The sequence below is a fragment of the Macrotis lagotis genome, chromosome 6 (assembly GCF_037893015.1).
Source record: "Macrotis lagotis isolate mMagLag1 chromosome 6, bilby.v1.9.chrom.fasta, whole genome shotgun sequence".
Lineage (NCBI taxonomy): Eukaryota > Metazoa > Chordata > Mammalia > Peramelemorphia > Peramelidae > Macrotis > Macrotis lagotis.
In genome coordinates, this window is record NC_133663.1 from 50,100,824 (window position 1) to 50,127,745 (window position 26,922).

A 26,922-nucleotide genomic window follows, 5' to 3' on the forward strand; every position below is an offset into this window, starting at 1 on the left:
TTATGATGTCATTTTTGCTGGAGGTCCTGAAGAGCTACTGAAGAAGTTCCAAAAGATCAACCATAAAGTGATATTTTCAGCAGATGGAATATTGTGGCCAGATAAAAGACTGGCAGACAAGTATCCCATTGTCCACATTGGAAAACGCTTCCTAAACTCAGGAGGTAGGTAGCACTAATTGAATTACAATCAAAAAGAATCATGAAAAATAACATTCAAATATAGTACACTTGTAACTTGATTCTGCATATGAGAACAAGGGAGTATGAGAAGCTAAGTTGAAATAAATTTCTCTTTTTAGAAGAAAAAAGATAGTTTGAACAACCCTTTGTAATACAGAGAGCATGAACATTGAGCCAGAAGATCTATGATTTAACTTTTATTAGCAATAATTAGCAATAGGATTCAGGACAAGTCTCTTGATCTTGGTGCCATATTTATGTAAAGGAAGCCATTTGAGTGGATGATTTCTAAGGTTCCTAACAAACAGACTTCTTTTGAATGACTAACTGTGAGCATTGTTTTGTAATTCTAGATCAAAAGGTAATATACAAATACTATTAATTATTATTTATTTTATAAAAAGTTAATTTTAGGGAGGAGGTTTAATCTTTGTCCTCAGATTTTTAGGATTTCCTTGTTTCTTCTCTTATTTCCTATTTCCCTTACTTCTTTTATTTTTTATAAAAGATTTGCCTTTGGAAATCAACCAAGATTTTTCAGTTTTTTCCTCCATTGTTTCTTTTAATTTCTCCTTTGCTTTTCAGTTTTCTTTCGGGATTAGACATTTTTATTTTTGCAGTGTTGCTACCCTGTGGCTTGGCATGAGTTTGAATTCCTGATTGTCATTTTAGAAGGAAGTTTTGGTCATGGCTAAGAAGCTGGGTTATATGTGAGAAGCAGGGTAAGGGTAAACTACCCCCCTTTTGGCATGGAAATGTTTTAATATTTGCATAAAAGAATTTGTTCCAGTTATGTAATTTGAGCAAATTTGATACTTTTATATAGAAGTGAGGGAAATGTTATTGATATAGTTTGAAGAATATAGTAGCAGTTCGGTAGATGATCTTTTATATAGAGGAATTACACGGTGATATCTCCATGGCTTTAATGATACTTTGCTTGGCAACTCAGGATTTTTGGATGATTGGTTGGCAGGAATTGTAGGGAGCTTTCTCATCACTCTCCAAGTAAATATCAAATGGATTGCCCCAAGGGCTGATGGAGTTCACCCTTCTTGAAAGTCTTCCAACAGAGGCTGGATGTCTCCATGTTGGGTGTGTGATGGTGGGAATTTCCTTTGTATTGAACCATCCCTTTCGGGTTCTCAAATTGACCATCACTCAAAATGATGGTAGCTGTAGGTCAGTGGAAAAGAAATATGTTTTTGGTAATAGCAAAATAAGGGGAAAAAGTTTATCAGGAAAAGGATGAAGGAGGCATTCTCTGAAGGCCTCAACTTGGTAATATGTTTCATGGCCAAAAAACTGAAGGAATGTTGGCCTCACCCATAAATACTGGAAACAATTTTGAAAAGAGACTTTATGTTCTGTTATTGCAATGACTGGTCAGAGGACTGTTGTTCCATGAGCTCTGTCAAGTTTATAAGATCATGCTTCTTAGTAAGAGGCATACCTGATTCTTCTTTTTCTTCCTTATCCTTTGAACTGTGTTTACTCAAAGGAAGGGGAATTGCCTTAGAATCTTTCCCTCCATTTTCTTGTATTTCAAAGGAGACATGTTCCTTTTGAGGAAAAAGAAGGAAGTCTCAATATCTTACTTAACAGAAGCAAACCTTTTTCTCTGTATCTTTTTAGGACTTTGTTTTCATAGCCTCAGAAGAGGATTTGAACCAGAGGAGAGATGATTTAAGCACTGATGTCTTTTATAGACGAATGTTACTGGCAGGTTATATTCTGTGCTTTTACCATTAAGGACAAGGAGAGGATGCCAACTTCAGACTTCCCTTTATTTTTGAGTCTGGATGTGGTAAATGGAGCCAAATAGCAGCCACAGGAATAGTGAGATCAAGTATAGGAAAAAAATGCCAATGTCTCAGACATATTCCGGTAGGATGTTCAAAACCAGTCACCGATCCAACATTCCTTTTACTGATGTGAACATCTTTGGCATTGATCTGATAGTGTTCTTTTTTTTCCTTTTCAGAAACATCGAATACTTTGCAGAAAGGGGAATAAGAAAAAAAAATTAAAAATAAAATAATATTTTTAGAAAAAATTCACACTTAATTGGTCTTAGTCTGATTCTATCAGATTTTAGTCATTTGTACCAATTTTGGGAATATATTTGTTCAGTAGAGTGGTGTATTAGAAAGATACTGGCTTTTGAATTTGAGAATTTGAATTTAAATCTTACCCCTGATAGTAGCTATTTGACATGAACAAATCACTTATTCTCAGTTTTCTGTTCTATAAATGAAATGTGTGTGTGGAGATAGGGATGGAGGTGGGGGAGATGTGTACCAGATGACTCTTAAGTCACTTCCAGGTCAAATTTATTCTATAATAGATAAAGAGAGGGCCTAGTGAATGATAGATACATGACTTCAGATTGCGAATACCATAGGTTCAAGTCTTGACTCAAGACATATACTTGGAATTAGCTGTATAAAATTATATAAATAACAAAGAATTTCCTTTGAAGTAGGTCCCTCAACAAATGAAGTTAAAGATTTAGAATTTCACATTCAATTTCCTCTCTCCACGAAAAAATAATTAAAAGAGGTAAAAATTTCCTGGCAGTAACTGAAATATAAGAGTGGAACTGATTTTAAATGGACTTTTAGGTTTATCCTGTTTGCCTGGCGCTATGGATCATCACTGGGCCATGAGTCTTAATATTGTATTTTGCAAATATTATGTTTACTGAATGTAATGGACAGGTCTGATGTAATTCAGTACTTTTTTTTTAGGTTTGGTAGGTCCTTTAACAGTTAACTAAAGGATCTCAGAGGCACAGAGAAAAGATATTCAATAAGAATCCTGCAGCATATAATTTGGAAAGTTGGGCTACCCATCTCTCCCATTGAAAGGGACACTAGTCAGCAGGCCAGGGTATAGTGGCTCATGGATTTTAGGGACATTAGTTAGGTTTGAAGACTCCTGAATCTATATAATTGGGCCTTTTTATGCTCTTAGGTGATCAGGGAGTCCCATTGAAATGATCAGAGGCCACTAGGGGAACCCAACCAATCAAATGCTAGGGACAGCATTGTGACCCTTTAGGGGGGAAAAACAAATAAAAAAAACTAGACTGACTCGTATGTAGGTAATTGATGAATCTTAGTAGATACTTGTCCTATCATACTATATAAATGAAAAGTATTTTATTAGGTACTAATTATGTGCAGCACACCTTATCCTAATGGGGAGTGGTGTCCAAGATGGCATCTTAGTTTGAAATGGATGATTATTGGATCCATAGCAGATGAGATTGACTTGCCTTTTTTGTGTAGCAGTGGCAGTATTGATTTCATTGTATTTCCATATTTGAAAGTCTGTCTTCAAAGGGGATAGGACAGTGCCAGCAGGGTGAACAGTGAAAAGCTGGATGGTCTGTGGGGTAAAACATGGCCCGATAGAATGGTGGCCCTAGGAGGAGTTTGCCAGTTAGTACTGGGTGGGCACCAGTCAGGGGTTTCAGAGACAGAAAGTTTAGACTTGTTCTAGGATCCACATTTCTCTCCTACTGCAGGATTTGTTGGATATGCACCCTATATAAACCGCATCGTTAAAGAATGGAACCTTCAAGATAATGATGATGACCAACTTTTTTACACTAAAATTTATATTGATCCACTGAAAAGAGTAAGTAATGATCTATGCTTTACTATTAATTACAAATACTGTAATTTTCCTTTTTTTTCTCTTATAGGATATTTTTTTTCTAGTTGGAAAGGCATCACCTTTTTTTATTTTAATAGTCTGCAAGTCTATTGATTTCATGGTGACTAAGCGTTCTTAGAAAATAATTCAGAAGTGTTCAGTCACTGAATATGAATTGAATAATAATTAATTATTACTATTAGTTATTATTATTACTCACAGATTAGTGAGAAGGCCAGTGATTTTATAAGTTATGAATTTGTTTTCATGAAAGGGAACGTAATTGAGGGGCAATAAGACTAAGTCCCAGGCCTATAGCTTACGAGCTGTGTGATCTTATTGATGTTATTGAATGCCTTTGAAGTTCATAGAAACTGAAAGTTGGCAGGAATATCAGAGAGATATCAAGTCTCATCCATATTCAAATAGAAATCCTATTTGCAACATCTTTCACAAATAGTTCTCCATCATGTTACCTTTAAAGGAAGCCAAATGGTACTCTTCCATTTTTGGACAATTCTAACCATGAGGACAGTTTTTCCTCAAATAAAGCCAAAATATCTGTCCCTGTAATTTCCATTCATGGCTCTTACTTCTGTGGGCCAAGCCAAACAAGTCTAATTGTTTTTTCACATGTTATTCCTTAACATTATTCAAGATTGTCCATAGCAGACTTCTTGTCCCAGGTTAAACACCTTTCTTTTCATCAGCTTGAACATCAGAATTTCCAGTCTCCTCACCATCCTCAACCCCCCTTCTCTAGGCATGACTTGCTTTGTCACTGCCTTTCTGAAATCTTGGCAACCTGAAGTAAATGCTATATTTGATTGAACTAGAGCAGACTCCAGTGGAACCAGTGAGATGTCATTGCAGATACTGTTCCTTGATTACTATGATCAATATCTTTTTGCTTCTTTGTTTTTTGACAGTGTGAGTATGCAACTAAAAACTTCAATGGTTTTTTCTCATGATCTGGTAACTATAGCTTTATCTCTCCCATCTCATATTTGTGCAGTTGGTTTAAGGGTTTCTCACCTTTTTTTTTTGCCCCCAATTCCCCACCTCTTAAAGAAGGAAGTGGGGAAAATAATACGTGAATAAATTTCTACCTCTTTGTAATTTGTGATTAGTATACAGCATTGTTAAATCTTGAATCAAAACATGACTATTTAAACTAAAATAAAAATATCTACCTTTGTATTTGTTGATTTCAGAAGGCAGGTCAGTAAAGTGAATAGAACGCTATATGGGAAACTCTGCCTGGTTCAAATGCTTTCTCTGATCACAATAATAACTAGCTTTCATATAAATTTTGAGGTTTTGCAAGTGTTTTACATATTTTATTTCAGTTAAAATGCCCACTCTTTCCATGACTGTCTCTTCAGACTAGGTCTGTTTCCATAGATAAGTGTTCCAGACAACAAAGGCTATAGGTTGGAGAGGGGTTGGCTTTGTTAATCTGTAATGGGAAATAGTGTTTTCCTGTGAGAAGTTCTATCCATTACTGTAATCAAAACTCCAGGCTCCTTCTTCCCCATAAAAGAAAGTTTTTAGAGAAACAGGTTGCTGAAAAAATTAATAGAATGGTTAGAGATCATGAAAACTCTACTACTTATTAACTTGAACATGGGACTTTGAATTAATAGCCAACTTTTTTTACTCATTTTGCCAAGCGTTATAATAACTTTGTTAACCTGAATCCATCTAATTTGTTCCTTAAAAATGTATTTATTATTTCCATTTTTAGGAGGCTCTTAATATTACATTGGATCACAAGTGCCGTATTTTCCAGACTCTCAATGGAGCTATTGGTATGCTTATGAATTAACTATTGAATGAATATAAATACACTAGTATTTTCAATCCCTTGTTACTTTCTTCATAATTTTTAGGAAAGTGAGTTTGGGATTAGTTAAGAACAGAGAATCTTAACTTGGGATTTGTTAACTTGATTGTGAAAATATTTTGATAACTATTTATATATGACTGACTTCTTTTGCAATTCTATGTATTTTATTCAATGCATCATTTAAAACATTACTCTAAAGTGGTGACCATACAAAAAAAGGAAACCACAAAATGTTAAGTCAAAAGATGCTTATTAATCGAAGTTAGATGTTAACTCCTTTGCGTCACTTAATAAATAGTTTTTTTTGCTTTATCCCACAGGGCAGGAGTTGTTACCCTAGATTTTGGAAATTTTTTTTTTTTATATTTTGAAAACAATTTCAGTTTATTGATCTTCTTTAGGATCTTCTGTGCTTTATTTTGTGCATTTAAAAAACATTCTGAAAATGGATTCACAAGATAGTCAAAGAAAACCATGAAGCTTGAGAACTTCTGCTCTAATGACTTTTAGAATTAATTACAGGGGATAATGCATAAATGGACAGAACCAGACCTAACCTAATTTGTAGTTATTAATACATATAGTTTCCCTTACATTTACATTCCCTTTCTTCCCTTCCTCAGATGAAGTTTTTTTGAAATTTGAAAATGGAAAAGCTAGAGCAAAAAATACTTTTTATGAAACATTACCAGTTGTAATTAATGGAAATGGTCCAACTAAAGTAAGTATCTGTCATTTTTGTATATACATAATATGATTGGTTGGCATATTGGAGATTGATATAATGTCACTGAACAAAACCTGTATTTGTGGATGCTTTGGAGCCAACTGGCTTGACTTTTACTGGTACAGAATCATTTGTTGGTGTTCACCACAGTATTGCTTGTTTAATTCACATCTATGTGGGGTTTTCACTTCTAGCTTCCTAATGTCAAACTGTAATTAAACATTTTCTCAAATAACAACTGAATTATTATCATTCTGGCTTCAAATACTCCCATTTAAGAAGTGTCAAAAAATTTTGAAAAAGTGAATGAGCCTATCCATAGCCTTTATTTCGAATTATATTTTGATAATGATTTATTAGTAATACTAATTGTATAGTATAAAAAGCTAACTTTGTATCTAAGAAGACTAGGTTTCAGTTCTTCCTTTGGTCTATAGTAGCTCTCAGTCCATGAATAAATTATTTTACCTTTTCGTGCCATAGGCAGTCTCTAAAGGTACAAATGTGGTGCTGGTCTGCATTGATGGAGAATGTTTCCTAGATCTAGAGGAATCTCTGGATTTCTCCCCCCTACCCCTATCCCCAAATAAATTTGCATTTCTAAAGCAAGGTTTATAAAAAGTTTGCAACTCTCAGAATTCATTCTAGGACTTGTTCTTTTATGGTCTACCCTACTTTATTCTATAGAGAATTAGTCACAGAAATCTTAGAAATGTCAAGGACCTAGATAGGGTAAGTCCCAGGGGCAGCTGTGGAGTCAGCTCATGTCCACCGAGCCTTGCCTTGGGGAACAGACATCATTCTGTGGCGCTCCGTCTGCTTCCTGTCTTCCATGGAATCCATTTCTCATTTCCCAAGCTCCCATTGTTAAAGCTCTTCACCTTTTGGCTTCAGCTCACCTTTCCAGGTGTCTTCTACATAACACCTCTCCTCACACTGCCTGTAGGGTCCGGCCAAATGGCGGCTTGCTGTTTCGTGTCTGGAACTGTCATCTTCCATCTCCTGGCTCATTGTCTTTGCTCAAGCTGTCTTCTGTCTGGAATGCCCTCCCTTCTCTCTACTTGGGAGAATCTTTCCTTCAAAGCTTAGCTCAGATGGCACCTGCTAGAGGCAGGCCTTTCCTAATGCCCAGATAGTAATGTCTTTCTACTACTCCCAAAAAATGATATTTCTTCTATATGTTTACACACACATAGGTATATGTACACCCATACAAATGTGTGTGTGTATATATATATATATATATATATATATATATATATATATATATATATATATATATATATATATATATATTCAACAGATGTATATCTATCTATATACATATATATACCCATATATACATAAGCACACACAAGGACCTATACCTATATATGTGCCCACAGGCATAACATACACATATCTGTGTAAGCATGTAAATATACATAGGTATGTACACACACATACATCTCACCAGATGGAGTAGAAGTATCTCATTGGCAGGGACTATATTTTGGGGTGGGTGGGCTTTTTGACTTTATATATTTAGTGCTTAACATTTATTGACAATTAATAACTGCTTTTTGATTATTACTATTTGACCTCATTATATGGTGTCTGCACCTTTCTCTGGGCATAGATTAGTTTTTCACAGGGGCTCAGAATCACATCCAGTCACTGCCATTTTTATTCTTTCATGATTAATATCATTCTCTCATGAGCCAGATACAAGAAGGTTATCCTGTTACCCAGAGCTATTCGAAGATGCCTGCATGTATGTATAATGCATTTCAAGTTTCATACATTTTAATATCAATAGTAGTAATTATAATAATAATAAAAACAACTCATATAAGATTTATCACTTTAAAATTTTTAGAGCTCATTTCAGCAGTGAGACTGATTAAAATCTTGAGTTTGTTGCAGTTAACTTAGATCTGTCACATTCCTAAAATTGTACATTCTGTCAGTTGTAGGTTTTGAATTCTTGAAATTTAAATGCATTTTTTAATGCTTAGATGGATTGAGATGTACAGAACTTTACAAATCTTAGAGGTCTCCATGAATGTTTTTATTATTATTTTTGTTATTGTTATTATACATGTATGATGCTGTTGATTAATTGAAACTAAACATACAGACATATTCCCACCATAGTTTCCCAGGTTGTCAAGGCCAAAATATTTCATCACCTACTGGCAATGAGCTTCTCTGTACTTAACTAGGCTGGTTTCAGCCGACTTTGTCTGTTGCCAAGACCATGGTTGGTAACTTTCCAGTCTAATGGAAACTTCCTGAGCCCATGCTTCCCAGTAATAGCCCTTGACAAAACTGGGCCAGACCAACTTCACAGAAGCCATGAGGAGGTGGAATCAGACGTAGGTGAAGGTATTAGAAACATTTCAGTGGAGTTAACTGTGAGAGCAAAGAGCAGGAAAGGATCTTGAAAATCTTCTAGTCCAACCTAACCATCTCATAGAACAGTTGAGGAAGCAGGTATCATAACTGATGTGCCCAAGGGGTCAGAGGTCCTTTGTATCATGATGCCTTTCAGTAGTAGATTCATTAAAAAGATAAGATTCACTTACCACTTATCACTATATATAAGCCATACCAAAAGTCTTAGTGAGTTTTTTTAATTGTTTAAAAATGCACTAGAACTTTTTGGACACTTTACTTTTTTTGTCTCCCCCATTAAAGTCTAAGTATAGTGTCAGACTGTTTTGTTTTTTTGTTTTTTTTTTTGCTTTATCTTAGCATGTCCAACACAACACAGTGGTTGGCACAGCAATCAATAAATTCCTTTTGATTGATTGTGAGTCACTATGGTTTCCCGCTTGGTTATCCATTATAGTATATAAGAATGTTCATTCCCTACTAACAATTTAGGATCATTGAATTTCAAGCTGGGAGGATGTAGGCATCATCTTATATTCAACTCAAGAGGAGTTACACAAATCATATCAGTTACCTATAGAGGATCACTTGAAGATGTGCTGAGAATGTGAACACCAAAGGAAAACTCTTCATACCCTCAAGGAGACTATTTTCTGTTGAAGGGATGATACACATACAAGCTATGTAAAGACAGATTTGTCCAAATTAATGTCAGTTAGTCAATTAGCAAATATTAAATAAACATCCAATATCCAAAGACAGGTAAATGATAGTCCTTGCTTTTCAGGTAGCTCAAAATTGAATGCAGGAGGTAACTTGAAAACAACTATGTCCAAACAAGCTTATACACAGGATTAGTTTCATAAATACATATCTATATAAATATAGTAATATAGAATAGATAGATGTATAGATAGAGTAACAGAGAGGAGGCATTAGAATTAAGAGGAATCAGGGGAGGCTTCATGTGCAAGGTAACATTTTCACTTCAGCCATGGAAGGCAGTTATTGATAATGTGCAGAATCTGGAGTTGGAGTGTCTTGAGTAACATCAAAAAGTTCAATATATCTAGATCAGTGTGTGTGTGTGTGTGTGTGTGTGTGTGTGTGTGTGTGTGTGTATCAGGGAAGGGATAATGTATATAAAAAAGGGCAAGGCAGAATGTGGAGGTCTTTTTTATGTTATTTTATTTTTTTCCAGTTACATGCAAAGATAGTTTTCAACATTATTTTTTTCCAAATATTTCGAGTTCCCACATTTTTCTACCGCCCTTCCCTCCCCTTTCCCCATGGCATTGATTAGTCTGATATAGATTAGTCTGATATGTATCATTTTTATGTAACATATGTGAAGAGCTTTGAAGCATGAACAGAGAATTTTATTTTTGAGAGATGATAGGGAGCCATTGGAGTAAGGGGTTGACATTGTCATATTTGAACATTGGAAATAGCCTTTTGATTGCTGAATGGATGAGGACTGGAATGGGGAGAAATTTGTGTCAGGGAGAACAATGGATGCGTAATTTCTAAAGGGAAGGCTAGTACTAAAAATTAGAAGATCAGGGAAATTTTGTATAGATGATCCCTGAATTGTTCTTTTAAGGAAGTGAGGATTCTAAGAGGTGGAGGTGAGAAGGGCATACATACCAGATGTAGGGGGTTTCCTGGGCAGAGGGTTAGAATGTCTAGAAATAATAGTGTGCCTGTTGACTTGAGGCATATTGACTGAACCATATCAACAGATTTGGAACAGTAAAGGATCCATGGATTCATTGAAGAACATTTTCTAAGTTGATATTATAAGAAAACTTAGAATTAGCTGGTGGTTTGAAAGTCTTGATGCAGCTTTCCAAAGTACCTGCTGTTTTGAAGGTGGCCAGATTGTATCTGATATCTGGGTGGCATCTGGCTTTCAGAAGTTGTCTTTCCTTCATGTTCATAGATGCCATTCACAACTGTTAGAAATGTTATTGACTGTTAGATTAGAAGAAAAGTAAAAGAAAGAAAATGGTTTTTATGATGTCACTGTCAAACCACAGGGATGCAGAAATTGAATTAAAATGTAGATGCCAAGGAAAAATTAAGTGCAGGTCTGTTTTCCAATGCAGTGATACTGGCTCTACTTCTATGTTCTCTGTTGTGCCACTGTATTTTTCCATGGTTCTGGAAACTGTTAGTTCCTCATACATGCCAAGAAATATCAAAACAGGCTTATAACCAGAAATCAGAATTCATTTATTTGTCTCTAAAATTGAACATCTATCTACTCTATCTACCCTTTTACCCTTAATCACCATTCTTTAACTGAAGTTGTGGTTCTGATTATCTCTTCCTGTCCTACCTCCATGTTGGGTTAGAGTAATGGATCTCCAAGAAGTGGAATGGGTGGTCCATTTGCTTCATTAGTGTTCAGCCTTACTGAAGAAAATGCAAAAGATGGCAAGATTGACTAAATTTACCTTTAGAGTCTAAAATGGTTAGGTGTCAGAGGAAGTTTTATAAAATTCCAAGTCCATTGGCTGGAACAAGGTGGCCCTAGACAAAATGGTACATTAGCTTAAGTTTTTATGTTTTCCTTGTTTTTTTGTTTGGCCCATAAATCCTTTACTCTTCTTTTGGGAGTCTTCCCTATGAGAGGCTGTGTTATCATGGTAGAGAACCATCCTTAGAAAAACCTGGGTTACCTCTTCCACATACTTCCCATGTGATTCTGGGTCATAATCTCTCCCTATTCTATGCAATCCTCCAAGATTATGAGTTGCAGAGAAATTATGTAGGTAAAGGAAATGTCACATTTACAAGTTTTGTATATCAGTGGAATCCCATGTCCAGGTTTATTCATACTTCAAGTTTCCCTATCTTGATAGAATATTCTAGTGGTGCCATTTTATTAGAAATAATCTACTTCCATGCTCTTCCCCAAATTTATCTTTTTTTAACGTTGCCTTAGTGTTTTCCCCTCTTAATACTGTCAGAAAAATGTAACAGCTTATCTAAGTTAACATGACTTTAAAGACTGTCTTTGAAATGTCATCTGTGTTACTCACTTCTGACCTTAGTCCTTCAAACTCAGGTTGTCATAGAAACCCCATTTCAATTCCTAAAGAGTCAATCTTGATCCTTACCCTGGGATAATTCTACTAAGAACAATTCACATTCTAGACTACTGGCAAGTTTGCAAAATACTTTCTAGTATACCAACACTTCAAGGTTATACAATAGGATCGATGAAGAGACTGAAACCTCCAAAATTTAAGTAAACCTTCCCATGTATGTATAGATGTAGGATTTTAACTCATTTTTCCTAACTCTCAGTCTTGAGCCCTTTACATTGTGGATATGGAGTCAAAGAAAGGAGACACTTAGATTTTCAGCAATTGTTAGGAACTTTTAAACTCTCTAGAAAATATTTTCACTTATGTCTAGTAGTGTGTCTGGGAAATTGAACAAGATTAACGTTAGCTTAGTAATTTTTTCTTCTGCCACTCATTCTATTTAGATAATTTAAAAATTTATAATCTTACATAGTTTCTTTTTGTATTATATTCCTTTCTGAATATATTCCTTTTCCCTTCAGAGTGATTCCATATTATAAGGATTTTAAAAATAATTCAGTTATGAAGCATTTTAGCAAAAATTAATACTACATTGGCCAATCAGTTGTATATGATATAGTTCTCCACCTCTGCAATTCAAGAAAGGCAGGATATTTTTTCATATCTTCTCTTGGGTTATTTAATTGTGACTACTGAGATTTAATTATAGAATTCCTAGAAGGAAATTTCATGCCTCTTTCATGTAGGTTAATGAGAAAGAAAACAAACTGTTTTCTGTTTGGATGAAAATAGAGATGATCTTTCCCATGAGACTAAAAAAAAATCCCTGTGAATTTTAATACTTCATTTTTGCTGAACAAGATAATACTTAGTATGGTTTGAAAAGGAATGTCAACATGCAAATTGTTTTCTTCTCTCTATGGTGTACTAGATCCCTCTTAGTGGATGGGCTATGATATTAAATCTAAAAGATCTCCACTTATTCCTGCGATTTATTCTGTGGAGGAGGGAGTTATCCTGCATTCTAAGAGGCTCTCAAAAATCCTAGACTTTGGCAGATCTTCCCTAAAGATAGAAACACTTTCAGGACAGCTTAAATTTGGAAAGACTCATCCCAGAAGATTAACTTAACAGGGAAAAATGTTTTTCAGTTACAGCAGTTTAGGCAAATCCCTGTGGAGAGGTTGTGACCTCTAATGTAAAAGGAGAATCTTGTCAATGGAGTCATGAATCTTTGAGTTGGAAGTAGATGACAAATAATGACAAATTATTTTCTGTCTATGATAATTTGATGAAATTTGTCTATTATTAAGAGCTGATTTAGGTTCTTATGTAGCTTACAAAAGTGTAGTCCTGAACAATAAAACAGTGAAATGATTTATTATGCATATTTTAGCAGCATCTTTTTGAGATATTTAACAACAGCCATTTTTCTCATCCAGAAACTGAGTCACAGGAGGGTTCAATGAGTAATCTAATTGCTCAAATAAACTATCATAGAAGTATTTAAAATAATTTTTAATAAAAATAATTTATTTTTAAATTTAATTCATAATTTAAAATATTTATTGATTTTTTCACATTGAGAATTATCCCTTTTATCAAATAATAAAAAAGAAAAAAGGTCCACTTGAGCAAAACAAGCCAATTCTCCCAGTTGGGCAGAGAAGGGAGAGAAGTACATTTTCAGGAGACATTTTTTTCAAAAATTAATTTGCCTTGCACTTAACTGAGAGGCACTCTATTTCCATACATATGTCATCAAATAATGCAGTGTGTTTAGGTCATGTTGACCTTGGAAATTTGAATATAGCTTTCATATTTTTTTTACAAGGGCTTTAAAAGAATGGAACAGAGTAGACCAAGTTTGATTGCCATTGAAAGTGATGTCATATTTGGAAAGGTCTTTGGGATTGTGAAACATGGGTAAAAAAAACAAACAAAAAAAAAAACATTGTTGAGTAGAATGGGATTGCCCAGACCTACTGTTTAACTGTATAATCAGTTGTTAGTCATTTAAATAGCTGCCAGAACAACTGTCTGAAACTTTTATGGGAAAAAAAAAAGTTATAGCGGATGAAGAAATTTCTACTGAATTTCATCAAAGATATGGGAAGGGGAATGTTCTAGACTGTAGATTATTTTTTATTCTAAATAAAATTTGATGATTGACTTAAAGTGGAATGAAAATTATTATAAGATAAAGTATTAAAAAATAAAGTGATCTAATGTTTTCTTGAAAGAATAATTAAATTTCATAGCTCTGTGATAATAATTTAATATATGAATTAAGTATTGACCTATGATGAATTTAGTGTAAAAGAATTGTCTTCAAATTTTATATTTGAGAATTTGAGTCAAGTTTTTGAATTGTTTCTGGGAAATTTTCTTTTGCTTCATTTATTACCACTACAGAGTGGTTCTGTAGATGGAGAACTTTTTTTTTTTAAATGCTTGACATTTGGCTAATGAATGTCATAACTGCTTATTTCTTATCTGTCATGGGAGCCTAATTCTTGAATTTCCCTTGTTCTTACAGAAATAAGGAATGCCTTATTCATTGCTATCATGCTTCTTTCCAAAGAATAATTTCCAGTTTTGTAGTTGGATGTTTCTATGTTGAATATGCCTATATATGGATATGCAACTATAAAGAATGTGCTATGGGTGTATGCACACATGTATCCATACATATGAATAATGTTTGGCATGTAGTTGTTTAAAGTTTTTAAAGTACTCTATTTATGTTATCTCCTTTGAGCCTCAATGATTTTGAGAGATAGGTTTTACCATTTTATTTTTTTTAGGTGGTTTTTTTTTTTTGCAAGGCAAATGGGGCTAAGTGGACTGCCCAAGGCCACACAGCTAAGTAATTAAGTGTCTGAGGCCAGGTTTGAACTCAAGTACTCCTGACTCCAGGGTCTGTGCTCTATCCACTGCGCCACCTAGCCACACCCCCCCCCCAATTTTACTTCTAAAGAAACCATTCCAACTTGGGACAGTTCTAATTATTGGATAGCTGTTCTTTTGGTTTTCCTGACATCAAACCTCAGAGGGCTAAACAGACTAAATTTCTTCAATAGATGCTGATATGAAAAGAACCCAAGGCTCTTTACTATCATGGTGACCCTTTGCTGGATACTCCTCAGCCAATCAATGCCATTTTTTGCAGAATTGATCACCTACTCCCAAGAAGGTCTGAAAAGGGTAGAGTACAGACTAAACACATCTCTCTTCCTGGATTTGATCCTCCTCCTAATTTGGTCCAAGAATGCATTAGCCTTTTCTGACTGAAATATCATGCTGCTCACTCATTGAACTTTCAACCTACTACAAGTCAAAGACATTTTTTTCTCATTGAATTATTTCTTTTTAGATTCAACCCCAGCCTGCCAAGATCTTTTTTACATCTATCCTGACATGACATGTATAACCTAAGAAAAGTAATTTAATCTCTAGGGGTCTCAGTTTTTTTTCATCTGTAAAATGGGAGAGTGGTGTTAGACTAGATGATTTCAAATTTTTTGGATTTTTTTCTCTAGTTCTAAAGCTATGATATTATGATTAAAATAAGCCACGAGAAGGCAGTGTCATATAGTGAAAGAAGGAATGACTTTCAAGTCGGAAGATATGAGTTTAAATCTCAGTACTTCCACTTCAGTCACCAAACATTTATTAAGTGATAGTTGTATACCAGAGGCTATTAGGAAGACAGAGAAAAATAAAAAAAACAAAATAGTACCCAATCATAAGGAAATAAGGAACTTAAATTCTCTATTTGCTATCTGAAGACCATGGTTAATTTATTTTCCTTCCTTGACCCTTGGTTTCTTCATTTGTTAAATAAGGAGTCAGAGCTCCAAAGGTTCTTATCTCTCTCTCTCTCTCTCTCTCTCTCTCACATCCTATAATTCTAGGAAAGAAAAGAAGGTACCAGGAGACAAGTGGAGAAAGAATCCAATTCATTTTCTCTTTAAGAAGATTAATTATTTTTTTTTGATAGAGGAGTTTTCTTTTTGAGTATGTGTGTTTGTGTCTTTAGTGCTCCAACAGTCATTCACCATGTATTAAACTTCTACTGTGACAGACACTGTAATGAGAATAGACAAAAATGAAATGATTCCTCCCCTGTAGTAAATTAAATTGATCTGAAAAACATGAACACACACTTTTATATATAAAATGACTCCAAATATAAACTATCAAGGAATATGTTCTGGCAATTGTGGGGTATCGTGAAGGGTCTCTTATAGGTAATGCTTAAACTAAAGTCCAAGAGCTAGGGATCCTAAGTGATATCTCCTAGTCCTACAGGTTCTCTGGCCAAGTCCTCCCCTGATACCCTTGTGAAAATAGTATGTGCTTGGGATAGGTGGTGCCAATTTACTCTGGGCTGAAGATATAATGAATTAGAATATTTCCAAAGAATAATAAGCCAATACCCTGAAAAAAGATGGAAACTCAATCATACCTCTAAAAATATTAATCTGCCTTCAAAGTTATTACAACACATATCTGAAGAACATTAGTCATATGGTATTCTTTTAGAATGTATTTGCCCCTAAGGCTGATATTAAAAACCAGGCTTTCCTAAGAAGTTATTTATTCCACTTATGGGGACTCATTAAGTGAATTAGGAACATTGGATGTCATCTCTTTATAACTCCCTACATTTTTCTCTTTTATCATACTATTGTGTTCCAATAAATTATTTTATTGTTCCTTAAATGAAAAAGATGATGACATTTTTGGCTCATTCACCTACATTTCTCTTATTTTGTGCTGTTAAATTTTGGAATTTGAGATAATATAAATAACAGTTGATATTTTTTGAAAGGAAACCTGAAAATATATAAAACTGACTTTGAAAATAGGTGATGGTGGGCGGCTAGGTGGTGTAGTGGATAAAGCACGGGCCCTGGAGTCAGGAGTACCTGGGTTCAAATCCGATCTCAGACACTTAATAATTACCTAGCTAGCTGTGTGGCCTTGGGCAAGCCACTTAACCCCATTTGCCTTGCAAAAAAAAAACAACCCTAAAAAAAAAGAAAATAGGTGATGGTGTGTTGAGAGAGACTTTCTGTTATTAAACAAATTTTCCCATTATTTAATAGATTCAACTAAACTATTTTGGAAATTATATCCCTAATTCTTGGACTCAGGAAAATGGATGTACCCTTTGTGATTTGGATATAATTGATCTATCAACAGTAGAAGTAAGTATAATGGTATATGCAATTTTCTTACAATGAATTGTTATTGCTTACTGATACACACACACAAACACACACACATATATATATGTGGAGGAAAATAATCAGTTATGTTATTTTTATTCTTATTTGTTTTTGTATTATTGTTTTACTTCTTTTGCTGCTATTGTTCCTATAGGCCGATAAGCTCATCACTGTCAGATCTTCAAGTGGAGAAATTTTCTCCATCATTACTTATAATTTTAGAGTTGCTTGCAGTCCTAAGAAACTGCATGAATTGAAAGAAAGTATGTGTCAGATGTGGAGTTTGTATCCAAGTCTTCCTAAACTCCAAGGTCAATCTTCTACCTCTATGCTGGTCTACCTCTCTAAGAAAGTAGATGTCAGAACACCAAATATAGCCTTTTAAATAGAACAGGTGATTTAAAAAAATTTAAAAAACAGTTTTATTGGCTATATCTTGAAAACAATAATTGTAGAAACTTACATATTGTTTCTTGGGTAGGCAAAGAGATGGAATTGCTTGAATATTTGATATTTAAAAATATTTTGGAAAAGGGGTGAAAAATGAACTGATGGTGAAAATGAACTTTGGTAAGTAAGAGAATGAATATTAAAATGGGAAGTGGGTTATATAAAATAAGAGTCTTGGGGTAGGCGACTTGGATTACCCAAATCTTGACTTAAGGAGACATCAATTTCCGTATCACCAGTCTGACAAATGGAAGAATCAACTCTTCCCAGTCCAGTCTGAGAAAACATGCTAAGCAGGAATATACCCATTAGCTGAAAATTAGAATTTCTTTTACTGTCTGATTAAATCTTGGTCTTTAAGAGAGATTCCCCACATCCTTTGATTTCTGGATGAGGAAGTAGAAAAGTAGAAAAAAGAATAAACCTTGGTCTTGATTCAATAATTAGTTATAAAATATGAGAAATAATTTCTTACATAGGGTTTCTAAACTTTTAAAGACGGTCAGTTTCTTATAGTTATGCTTATTCTTTCCTTCTGAGCTACTTCACAAGTTTGACTGAAATATCCAAGCTCCAACATGGACCCACTTATTTGCTTTGAGTTAATACTATGTTAACTATCAAATTGGTCACAGTTATTAAGGAAAAAGGTGTAATAACTACTTAAAAATAAGCATTTTTAAAATCAAATGTTATACATTTGTAGATTTTTAAAATATCTTTCTGATGGACATTTAGTTGCATTTATTTTTTGCCAGCCAATTTTTCAAATGAATAGGCAAATTTCTAGAAACAGTTATTGTTTAGTAATAGTTTTTTTCTTCAAACAATACTCTTGTGATTCAGGAGAGTGATGAGTTTATAAGATATAATAGAACATTGTTTTGTTTCAAGCAAATCTCTTTGATGACATGGAAAAGAAGCATCTTTCAACAAAGAGTATATGGTATAATTAGTATGAAATCATGGAAGTTTACAAGAATGCAGTTTTAGAAACTGCTGGCCTCATCAGTAAGGATTAATTCAAGATTACAAAAAAGACAGGCTTTTAAGAGTATTTCTATTCTTACCAATGTCTTAAGGTGAATAGAAAATAAGTTGTGCACATTTAATAGATACTGAACAGGGCCATGTTTTATTTGAAAATAAGACATTTTGGCCAGTTTCTTAAAAAACAAACTGAATATTTCCTGCCAAGAAAGAATGCCAGAATTTTTCTGGAGAGAGGTATGATGAAAAGATGTTTTAAAATGATATTTTTTGCAGAACTTAATGTTCTGCCCTTATAAATGAGAGCTACTGCTTCTACTTGTTTCATTCTCATTTATTTTAACTGTCTCAGATAAGAATTAAAAAAACAACTTTTTTCCTATCTACTTTATCCAGATGAAAACCTCATGATTTTTGAAAACAGCTGTAATCTTGTTTTTTTCTTTAGGTTTTTTGCAAGGCAAATGTGGTTAAGTGGCTTGCCCAAGGCCACACAGCTGAGACCAGATTTGAACCCAGGTACTCCTGACTCCAGGGCCAGTGCTTTATCCACTGCACAGCCTAGCAGCCCCAACAGCTGTAATCTTAAAGCAGTTTAAAAATAACACTGGAAAATCCAAGTTACACATAATATTACATCATTAAAATCATTATCTCAAAGTTAATAGTGAATACAGTCCTGGGCTTGGAGTCAAGAAGACCTGAATTCTAATCCAGTTTCAGACATTTACTATCTATGCAAGCTGTGAGCAAGTTACTTAACCCCAGTCAGTTTCTTTTTTCTTATCTGTGAAATGGGAATAATAATAGCCCCTGCCTCACAGGATTATCTTGAGGATTCTGTAAGATAATATTTGTAAAGCTCTTTGTAAATCTTAAAATACTATACAGATACTAATTGTTTTTATGACTATTAAGGTTATCTTTATTATTATTGTTATCAACTAAATTCAATATTCTAAATAACTATTTAGGGTTATCATATGTATTTAAATTTTAGTCTAAAGTTCTTAGGGATAAGGATCCTTCTCTCCTCTCTGGGTTTCTGTCTCTCTTCTAATAAAATTCTGGACTGAATTACCATATTCTGATTTTCATACTTTGCAGATCATGCCATAGTGAAAATATGTATGTATGTATGAAATACATACATACATATATATATATATATATATACATATATATATATGTTTATATATTTTTTCTTAAACTTCCTTTCCTATATGTTCTAATAGGCTGCAGAGCAACATTTCCATACTTAATCATTGAATATAGCCAAAATTGGCACCTACTTGAATAAAGGTACATTTTTACTGCTTTGTTTTTCCTAGGTCTTTCCAAGGGTTACAGTTGGTATTTTCATTGAACAGCCAACTCCTTTCCTACCTCGATTTCTAGACCTCTTGTTGACACTGGATTACCCCAAAGAAGCTCTTAAATTCTTCATTCATAACAGTGTAAGTATTTCAATCTTGAGTTATATTGGGGAGGGGATGGGCAGAAGAATGGACAGTTACTAATGGCTTAAAGTTACAAAGGAATTGCATTATAATTTTTTTTCGAAGATCTGTGACATCCTCATTAGAAAAGACACACTCTTTTTTCAAATAGTATTCAAATCATGACTGATTTGGTGCAGCGATTGCTTAATTTTGATAACATACTTAACAGCTTTTTTTTTGATGAGAGTTAACAGCTCCAGTGTTGCAGTATGATCAGTAATAACTGGTCACTGACATAGTTGTTAATATATCAAATATTGCACATAATCTGTGCTTTCCATCAAGATATTAGTGATAAAAAAATTTTTTGGAGGTTACTAAAAGAAAAAAGCCAATATTATTGCCTCAAAATATGATGAGGATAATGCTATTATTGTGTTTTATATTTTCAAATTTTTAGATATTTTGCAATGTTTCCAGAATGTGTTCTAGAATATACTTTGAAGACATTTTTATTTTTTTGACTTACTAAACTCATGATCAAAAACTTTATAACTGGGGGGAGTCTCTTTGTATGCAAATGGAAGTTTTTAAATCATCCCCTTTTAAAATGATGCTCATATGTCTGCTTCAATAGTAAACACCCTTACTTTTGAACAATAGTAAAATGTATTATTTAAAAAAAATCTTATTTTGTTTTAAGAATCTTTTGGGGGTGGCTAGGTGGCACAGTGAATGGAGCACTGGCCCTGGAGTCAGGAGTACCTGGGTTCAAATCCGGCCTCAGACACTTAATAATTACCTAGCTGTGTGGCCTTGGGCAAGCCACTTAAACCCCATTGCCTTGCAAAAAACCTAAAAAAAAAGTATCTTTTGAAAAGAAAGGCATTTTGTATAAATATCAACTCTCTTCTTTGGTGTTATTTTCTGTAATTCTAAATTTTATTAATATTTAACAGGAGTCTATCATAAAAATATGTCAGCTCTAATTCTCTGTTTTATTACAGGAGGTCTATCATGAAAAGCACATCAAAGAATTTTGGGAAAAAGCTAAAGATGTGATCAAGAATATAAAAATTGTTGGTCCAGAGGAAGATCTTAGTCAAGCAGAAGCCAGGAATATGGGGATGTATGTTGTTTTTTTTTGAAAACAACTGTATTGTTTCTTGAATTTTACAATTTTTCCCCCAATCCCACTTCCCTCCCCCCTCAGAAGGTAGTCTGTTAATCTTTACATTGTTTCCATTCTATACATTGATCAAAATTGAATGTGTTGAGAGAGAAATCATATCTTTAAGGAAAAAAAATATATAAGATAGCAAAATGACGTAAGATACCTTTCTTAAAAAAATTAAAATTAATAGTCTTTGATCTTTTTTAAACCACACAATTCTTTTTTTGGATACAGATGATGTTCTCCAGTGTCCTGATTTTTACACTGATGAAATGAGCAAGTCTATTAAGATTGATCATCACCCCCATATTGCTGTTAGGGTGTACAGTGTTCTTCTGTTTCTTCTCATCTAACTCAGCATCAATTCATGCAAATCTTTCCAGGCTTCTCTGATTTCCCATCCATTCTGGTTTCTACTAGAATAATAGTGTTCCATAAAATGTGCATATAACACAATTTGTTCAGCCATTCTCCATTTGATGGGCATTCACTCAGTTTCCAGTTCTTTGCCACCACAAACAGGGCTGCTAAGAATATTTTTATACAGGTGATGTTTCCACCCTTTTTCTTGATCTCTTCAGAGTATATACCCAGTAGTGGTATTCCTGGATTAAAGGGTATGCACATTTTTTTTTGCCCTTTGGGCATAATTTCAAATTGCCTCCAGAAAAGTTGGATGAGTTCACAGCTCCACCAACATAATGTATTAATGCCCCAGATTTCCCACATCCCTTCCAACATTGATCATTGTCTTTTCTGGTCATACTGGCCAGTCTGATAGGTGTGACATGGTACCCCAGAGATGCTTTAATTTGCATTTTTCTAATAAGTAATGGTTTAGAGTAAGTTTTTATATGAGTACGGATCCCTTTGATTTACTCATCTGTAAAATGCCACAACATATCATTTGACCATTTGTCAATTGGGGAATGGCTTGCCTTTGTAAATTTGAATCAGTTCTATATATACTTTAGAAATAAGTCCTTTGTCAGAAATGCTAGTTGTAAAAATTGTTTCCCAAATTACTATATTTTTTTTTATCTTGGTTACAGTGGTTTTGTCCTTGCAAAAAGCTTTTTTAATTTAATGTAATCAACATTATCCAATTTGTATTTAATGATGTTTTCCCTTTTTTCTTGGTCATAAACTGTTCCCTTTCCTTAGATTGGACAGGAAAACTGTTCCTTGATCTCCCAGTTTGCTTATAATATTGTCTTTTATGTATAAATTCTGTTCCATTTTGATCTTATCTTGGTATAAGGTAGGAATGTTGGTCTTATCCAAGTTTCTGCCATACTAACTTCCAGTTGTACCAACAGTTTTTAATTGAAGAGAGAGTTTTTAATCCCAGAAGTTGAATTCCTTGGGTTTATCAAACAGCAGATTACTATAATCATTTCCTGCTATCTCTATTGCCCCTAGTCTTTTCCACTGATCCACCAGACAAGTTTTGATGACAGATGCTTTTTATAATACATTTTAAATCTGGTAGGACCAAGCCACCTTCTTTTGCACTTTTTTCATTAAATTCCTGGAAATTTTTGGCTTTTTATTTCTCCAAATGAATTTACTTACAATTTTTTCTAACTCATTAATTTATCTTGGAATTTTGATTGTAAGGCACCAAATAATTAGTTTAATTTAGGTAGAATTGTCACATTTATTATATTAGCTTGACCTATCCATGAGCAGTTGATATTTGCCCAGTTATTTAAATCTGATTTTATTTGTGTGAAAAATGTTTTGTGGTTGTTTTTGTAGAGTTTCTGAGTCTACTTTGGCAGGTAGCTTACCAAATATTTTATATTGTTTGAAGTTACTTTGAATGTGATTTATCTTTCTAGCTTTTGCTGCTATATCTTGCTAGTCAAATGCTAAGGATTTATGAGGGTATATTTTACATGCTGTGACTTTCTAAAGATGCTAATTGTTTCTAGTAGTTTTTAGATGATTTTTGGGATTCTCTAGGCATTCCATCATACCATTTGCAAAAACTGAGTTTTGTCTCTTCCTTCCTAGTTCTAATTCCTTCAGTTTCTTTTTCTTCTCTTATTGCTGAAGCTAAAATTTCTAATATAATACCGATACTAAGATAGTAGTGGTGATAACAGGCATCCTTGTTTAACCCCGGATCTTTTTGGAATTTTATGTAATTGCATATAATGCTTAATGATTATTTCAGATAGATACTCCCTATTATTCTTAGGAACATTCCTTTATTCCTATGCTCTCTAGTGTTTTTAGTAGGAATGGGTGCTGTATTTTGTCAGAGACTTTTTCAGCATCTAATGATATAACCATATGGTTTCTGATAGGCTTATTCTTGATATAGTTAATTAAACTAACAGTTTTCCTAATATTGAACCACCCCTGCATTCCTGGGATAAATTCTGCTTGGTCATGGTGTATCATTCTAGTGATAACTTGCTGTAATTGTTTTGCTAAGATTTTATTTAAGATTTTGACATCTGTATTCATTAGGGAAATAGGTCGATAATTTTTTTCTCTCTTTGGACTCTTCCTGGTTTAAGGTATCAACACCATATTAGTATCATAGAAAGAGTTAGGCAGAGTTCTGTCTTCATCTATCCAAAGAATTTATATAGAGTTGGAACCATTTGCTCCTTAAATCTTTGATAAAATTCACTTGTGAATCCATCTGGCCCTGGAGATTTTTTTCTTAGGGAGTTCACTAATGGCTTGTTGAATTGCTTTTTCTGATATAGGGTTATTTAGTTATTTAATTTTCTCTTCATTTAACCTGGGTACCTTTATCCATTTTATTTAAATTATCAAATTTATTGTCATACAGTTGGTCAAAATAATTCTGCATTGTTAAATTCATTGGAGGTGCCTTCACCTTTTTCATTCATGATATGGGCAATTTGGTTTTCTATTTTCTTTTTTTTTTTTTAAGGTTTTTGCAAGGCAGATGGGGTTAAGTACCTTGCCCAAGGCCACACAGCTAGGTAATTATTAAGTGTCTGAGGTTGGATTTGAACTCAGGTACTCCTGACTCCAGGGCCAGTGCTTTATCCATTGTGCCACCCTAGCCACCCCTATTTTCTTTTTTCTTTTTTTTAAAATCAAATTAACCAGATATTTATCAATTTTATTGTTTTTTTTCATAAAACCAACTCTTGGTTTTATTTATTAGGTCAATAGTTTTCTTGCTTTCAATTTAATTAGTTTCTCCTTTAATTTTTAGAATTTCTAATTTGATATTTAATTGGGCATTTTAAAATTTTTCTTTAATTTTTTTAGTTGCATATTTAGTTCCTTGTTTTCCTCTTTCTCCAGTTTATTCATGTAAACATTTAAAGATATAATATATCCCCTGACAACCACCTTGAGTGTATCCCATAAATTATTGTATGTTGTCTCAGTGTTATTTTCTAGGATGAAATAATTAATTCTTTCTATAACTTGTTTGGTCTACTCATTCTTCAAAATGAGGTTATTAAGTTTCCATTTAGTTTTAGGTCTGTCTTTCCCTGGTTCATTATTGCATGTGATTTTTATTGCATTATGATCTGAAAAGGATGTATTTACTATTTCAGCCTTTCTGCATTTGATTATTAGGTTTTTATGCCCCAGTATATGGTCATTTTTTTGTATAAGTTCCATGCAGAGAAAAAAAAAAGAAAGTATTCCTTTCTATCCCCCATTCAACTTTCTCCAAAGGTAGTCATGTCTAGGTTTTCTAACATTCTATTTACCCCCTTAATTTCCTTTTTGTTAATTTTATGGTTAGATTTATCTAAATCTGATAGTGTAAGGTTGAGGTCTCCCACCAGAGGAGTTTTCCTGTAACTCATTCAACTTTTTCTCTAAGAATGTCAATGCTATACCACTTGGTGCGTACATATGTAGTATTGAAATTGCCTCTATGTCTATGGTACCTTTTAGGAGGATATAGTGTCCTTGCTTATCTCTTTTAATGAGATCTATTTTTTTGCATCTGCTTTGAGATAAGGATTGCTACCCCTGCTTTTTTCACTTAAGTCGAAGCAAAAAATACTTTGTTTCTAACCTTTTACCTGTACTCTATATGTATCTCTCAGCTTCAAATGAGTTTCTTGTAAGCAGCATGTTGTAGGATTCTGGTTTTTAATCCATTCTATTCACTTGTTTTATGGGAGAGTTCATCCCATTTACATTCAAAGTTATAATTACTAGCTCTTTCTTACCCTCCATGCTATCTTCTCTCTATTTATATTTTTCCCTTTTTTCTTTTTGTCCGTATTCACCAGCATTTTCTTTTTTTCTTTTTTCTTTTTTCTTTTTTCTTTTTTCTTTTCTTTAGGTTTTTGCAAGGCAAATGGGGTTAAGTGGCTTGCCCAAGCCCACACAGCTAGGTAATTATTAAGTGTTTGAGACCAGATTTGAACCCAGGTACTCCTGACTCCAGGGCCAGTTTTATCCACTGTGCCACCTAGCCGCCCCCACCAGCATTTTCTTTTTGAAAATCACCACCTTCATTGTGTTTGCCCCCTTGTATTCCAACCCCTCTCTCTCTCTCTCTTTTCCCTTTTCCCCTTCTTCCTCCAGTTAGTTCCTCCTTTTCCTCCCCTCTCCCCCTTTCCCCTTTTAATACTTGAAAGGTAAGATATTTTTCATAAATTAACTGAGTCTTTGTATGTAACTTTAAGCCAAATCTGATGAGAGTAAGATTCGGGCAGTTCTCACCTCCTCCCTTCTGCCCCTCTATTGCAGTAGGTCCTTTGTATCTCTTTATGTAATGACATTTACCCTATTCAATCTCCTCCATCCTCCTATATCCTTACTGACCCTTTTTTTTAGATGTTGTTTTTAAATCGTTCTATCAGAGTCATGGATAAGATATGAGTGTCCATCACATCTAGCTAAGTATATTCTCTCTAAAAGAATTATAATTCTTGAGAGTTATGAGATAGAATTTTTTTTTCTTTACCCTTTTTTTTACACATTTTCATATATCTCTAGCATCTTCTGTTTGATGTCCAAATTTTCTATTTGGCTCTAATCTTTTCATCAGGAAGATATGGAAGTCTCCTATTTCATTAAATGTTCATATTTTCCCCTTGAAGTTAAGGCTCGGTTGAATTCTGGGGTGAATATCAACCTTCCTTGCTTTTTTGGAATATCACATTCCAGTCCCTTTGATCCCTTAATGTTGATGCAGCCAGGCCCTGTGTAATCCTTACTGTGTCTCCTTGGTATCTAAATTGTTTCTTTCTGCCTACTTGTAAGATTTTCTCTTTTATCTGATAGTTCTAGAATTTGGCCACCACATTCCTTGGTATTTTCATTTTGGGATCAATGTATTCTTTTTATTTTTTTTTTATTTTTAGGTTTTTTGCAAGGCTAATGGGGTTAAGTGGCTTTCCCACAGGGCCACACAGTTAGGTAATTATTAAGTGTCTGAGGCCGGATTTGAACTCAAGTACTCCTGACTCTAGGGCCGGTGCTCTATACACTGCACCACCTAGCCTCCCTGATGTATTCTTTCATTAACTATTTTCCCTTCTGCTTCTGTGGTATCACGGCAGTTTTCATCACTAAATACTGTAATATTGAGTCCAGGCATTTTTTCTCTTCATTGTTTTCAGGAAGACCAATGATTGTTAAGTTGACTCTTCTGGCTTTATTCTTGAGGTCAGTAGTTTTGCTGATGATGTATTTTACATTTTATTCTATTTTTTTAATTTTTTTTGTTTTTCTTTAAACAGATTCTTGTTGTCTCGTGAAGTCATTAGTTTTCACAAGTTCTATTTTTTTTGAGACAAATTTTCTT

The 26,922-nt window shown here is 33.9% G+C and overlaps 1 protein-coding gene across 2 annotated transcripts in view; it reads left to right on the plus strand.

Moving 5' to 3' along the window:
- Positions 1-26,922, plus strand: part of PLOD2 (procollagen-lysine,2-oxoglutarate 5-dioxygenase 2) — a 104,640-nt gene that overhangs the window by 50,893 nt on the left and 26,825 nt on the right. For both annotated transcript variants that reach the window (XM_074191132.1, XM_074191133.1), the window contains exons 4-10: positions 1-164; positions 3,715-3,827; positions 5,593-5,656; positions 6,318-6,415; positions 16,968-17,069; positions 19,862-19,987; positions 20,980-21,101. In XM_074191132.1, coding sequence (XP_074047233.1) covers positions 1-164; positions 3,715-3,827; positions 5,593-5,656; positions 6,318-6,415; positions 16,968-17,069; positions 19,862-19,987; positions 20,980-21,101 — 789 coding nt within the window. The remainder of the gene's footprint in view (positions 165-3,714; positions 3,828-5,592; positions 5,657-6,317; positions 6,416-16,967; positions 17,070-19,861; positions 19,988-20,979; positions 21,102-26,922) is intronic.